The 3,256-nt window shown below is 36.4% G+C and overlaps 1 protein-coding gene across 1 annotated transcript in view; it reads left to right on the forward strand.

Moving 5' to 3' along the window:
• Window positions 1-2,566, forward strand: part of GCN1 (GCN1, eIF2 alpha kinase activator homolog) — a 69,735-nt gene extending 67,169 nt beyond the window's left edge. Inside the window, exon 58 of the mRNA XM_019539233.1 lies at window positions 978-2,566. Coding sequence (XP_019394778.1) covers window positions 978-1,103 — 126 coding nt within the window. The 3' untranslated portion in view covers window positions 1,104-2,566. The remainder of the gene's footprint in view (window positions 1-977) is intronic.
• The last annotated feature ends 690 nt before the right edge of the window (window positions 2,567-3,256 follow it).

The following is a 3,256-nucleotide window of genomic DNA, read 5'->3' on the forward strand; positions in this document are numbered from 1 at the left end:
GGAGGCGCTACTTCACGGTCAGGGCAGCTAGGGTCTGGAACCAACTTCCAAGAGAAGTGGTGCAGGCTCCTACCCTGGGGGTTTTAAGAGAAGGTTAGATGAACATCTTGCTGGGGTCATTTGACCCCAGTATTCTTTCCTGCCATGGCAGGGGGTCTGACTAGATGATCTGCTCAGGTCCCTTCTGACCCTAGAAACTATTAAACTATAAACTATTACAAATGGTGGGTCCTTGGATCTGCACATAGTCCTTCATCCTCTGTCATTGTTTCTGGATCACACTCCAGTATTTTTGTGCTCAGCTATCTCAGGGCTCCATGAATCATAATATGGATTCCAAAAATGTAGCAAGCTGGGTTTGTACCTAAAAAGTAATAACCTGCAGAATGTTTTAAAGTCCTTGCCAAGCTGTAGTTGTTTATATCTAGGGTCACTAGTATATGAACACTTTGTTATAGCTGTGCTATAGATCCTGTTTTAGGGGGGATGAAATAGTCTTTTGCATGCCATTGGCCCGAGTACATTTCCAAGTTTCAGCTATTTTTATTGAGTGCTCATGTCTGAATTTGTGGAACCAGCTGAAAGGCTGTGGTGTGTTTGAAAGTGTGCAGGAGTTTTGTGTGTGTTTTGGCTGAAATAATTGTAGAGGACTTATCCAGGGGTGTTCTAGTCTGTTTGCCACAAATTATTTTAGTTAAAGCTAATACAAAGTTGAGATTTCCAAAGCAGGTTTAATTTCAGTCTGTAAACCTGAATCTATAACTATTGTTTGATTTACAATTTAATTTCATTCATTAGATTTGTTGAGAGAGAGAATGATAAAGAAGTTCTTTGATATAGCTGTAGATGCGTGCAAATCAATCCAGTGCTTCTTTGTTATGATCTTGCATTATACTGATTTTATCCTTACTTTTTTTGCCATGGCATAGCATAAGGAGTTATTGTAATTGCTGTTATTCTTGTTCATATTTCCACAGTCTGTCTCTAAGATCCTAGATGCTGCCAGTTTGGATCTGCTGAATGAAAGCTGCAGAAGATCTCTGAAGAAGCTTGCCAGCCAGTCTGACTCGGACGAACAGATAGACGACACCATACTGACGTGATAATTCTGATCCAGAAGAAAGAAAACTTTGAACCCAACCGCTGCATCAGCATTTCAACTAAAAAAAAAAAAGTTAAATGTTTTCATTTTTGAAAATATGTTAATTCTGGTGGGGGCTTGCAAAAAGGACTCCCGGAGAGTATTTTAATATCAAAAATATACCAGAATAGCCTTAATTAGATCCATTAGTTGAATATTGAAAATTCGGTCCCCTGTTTGAGATGGAGAATGTGTAAGAGAAAGTCACACCAATCAGTACTGAATAATTAAGGCTGATTGTAAGATATGATGGGGCATCAGGCTTAAAACTCTGGTGAAATCACTTTCTTTATCAGGGTCTACTTAAAAGCTCCAGTAAATGGAGTTCTCCCTTTTCCACAGACTCTGTGCAATGGGAATAGACCTCTGTGAAAGTTTAAAACCTATTGTTTTTGTGTACTGCTACCTTGCTGCTTGTGACAGTTCTGAAGGCTGAAAATCCCTGTAAAACAAATTATTTAAAATAGCCTTAGAAATTGAAAATGCAGAGGGGGGAATTAAATGCAGGCTGTTTAAAGAAGAAACATTTAATAAAGGCTTTGGATTTAATGCCACTGGTGAAAGCATTTTTCTTTCTATAAAAGGATATTTTCAAGAGGATTAGGCCATCTTGAACCAGGTATATTAGAAAAGATTTCTTATATTGCATTTACTTTTTTGATGCATTTTTCTCAAGAGACTGGTTCTACAGTAGACAGTACTGTAATAAACAAGAGAGATTTCCAGTATTGAAACAAGCTAGGGGTTTGCAAGCCAGACAAGACTAAACATTTAACAAAATTGACAAAAATGGATTCCAGTTCAGGAATTATATGATCTCATTCCAGGAATGTGAATGACCACTGGCATCTTTTCTGTTGCCTGTCTGTTGGACATAACAGGCCTTCATTTTTTGTGACCTCAACTACTTGATAGTCCATTCAAATTAACATGTAGGCTTGCCCAGAAGTTATGTCATTTAACACTAAGGGTGTTATTTATCAGGCAAAATCCACCTCAAAGTTTACATTTTACTGATACTGTTTATACAAAGTATGGGGGTGGGGAGGGAGCAAAAGGCACAGAAATGTGTCTTATACATTTATGTGACCATAAAATGTAGAGCAAGTTGTCCAATGGGGTTATAAATGCTGATATTTAGTAGCTACCATGGTAACAAAAGTGAACAGGAAAAGGGTTTTGATGGATCTTAGTAATATCAACACTAGAAGTTCACCAGAAATTAAAGATAAATGCTAAAATATAACCATAGCGTAGCTTTTGGTCAAAAGTTTATTGTTTTAAGAATCTGTGGAAAGGACCTTGCTCTTCCCTAAAACCTCCATAATATGATTTTGGACCAGCAGGATGATAGAGCTGCTATGTGTAACGATCTGGTTCATCTATAATGATTTATTTTACGCCAAGTCTCTCTTCTGTTTCGGTTAAAAAAAAAAAAATTAGTAAAGTACATATTCCAAGTCATGGCCATGACTAGATGATAATACAGTCATCAAAGAGTAAAAAAGGGGCCTAAGTGGAGTACATGGTCTTGAACAGGTTTGATGCATTAGGGTAGTTTTACCCATAATGCATGAGCTGCATTTTGTTATAAAATATTTAAATAAGGAAAACAAAAAAGATACAAATATCTTATGTACTGAAACAAATGTACCCAAAGTTAATACAAGTAAAAAAGGTAAAACGGGCAGCAAAATGTTCAATAGATATATTCAGGAGTGTACTTGGGACTTTGATCCTGAAAGCTTGCAGAAAAGGAGAGTTTTTTTGCCATTTTCCAGTTGGTCTAATAAAAGGTATCATTTTGGAACCAAGAGTTCTAGTTTTTTGTATATCAATGGATATATTGAAATTATGATTCTTTTATTATAGCAGATAGGTAGGAAAGGGTACAGAATGCAACAGATCTCTTTAAGAAGGGTTGTTTATTTCAGTAATTAAAGGCACTGGTCTTGTGGACACATGCTCTCTCTCTCTCTCTCTATGGATTCTAAAGTAGTTTCCACTTACAAAAAGCAGTGTTAAGATAACATTTTTTTAAAGTTCCACTGTTAGCATGTGATCATATATGGGTATTTTAACATTCTTGTTAGGTTGAAGATTATAAATTAAGTG

This window comes from Crocodylus porosus, unplaced genomic scaffold, assembly GCF_001723895.1.
Source record: "Crocodylus porosus isolate Cpor-Errol unplaced genomic scaffold, CroPor_comp1, whole genome shotgun sequence".
NCBI lineage: Eukaryota > Metazoa > Chordata > Crocodylia > Crocodylidae > Crocodylus > Crocodylus porosus.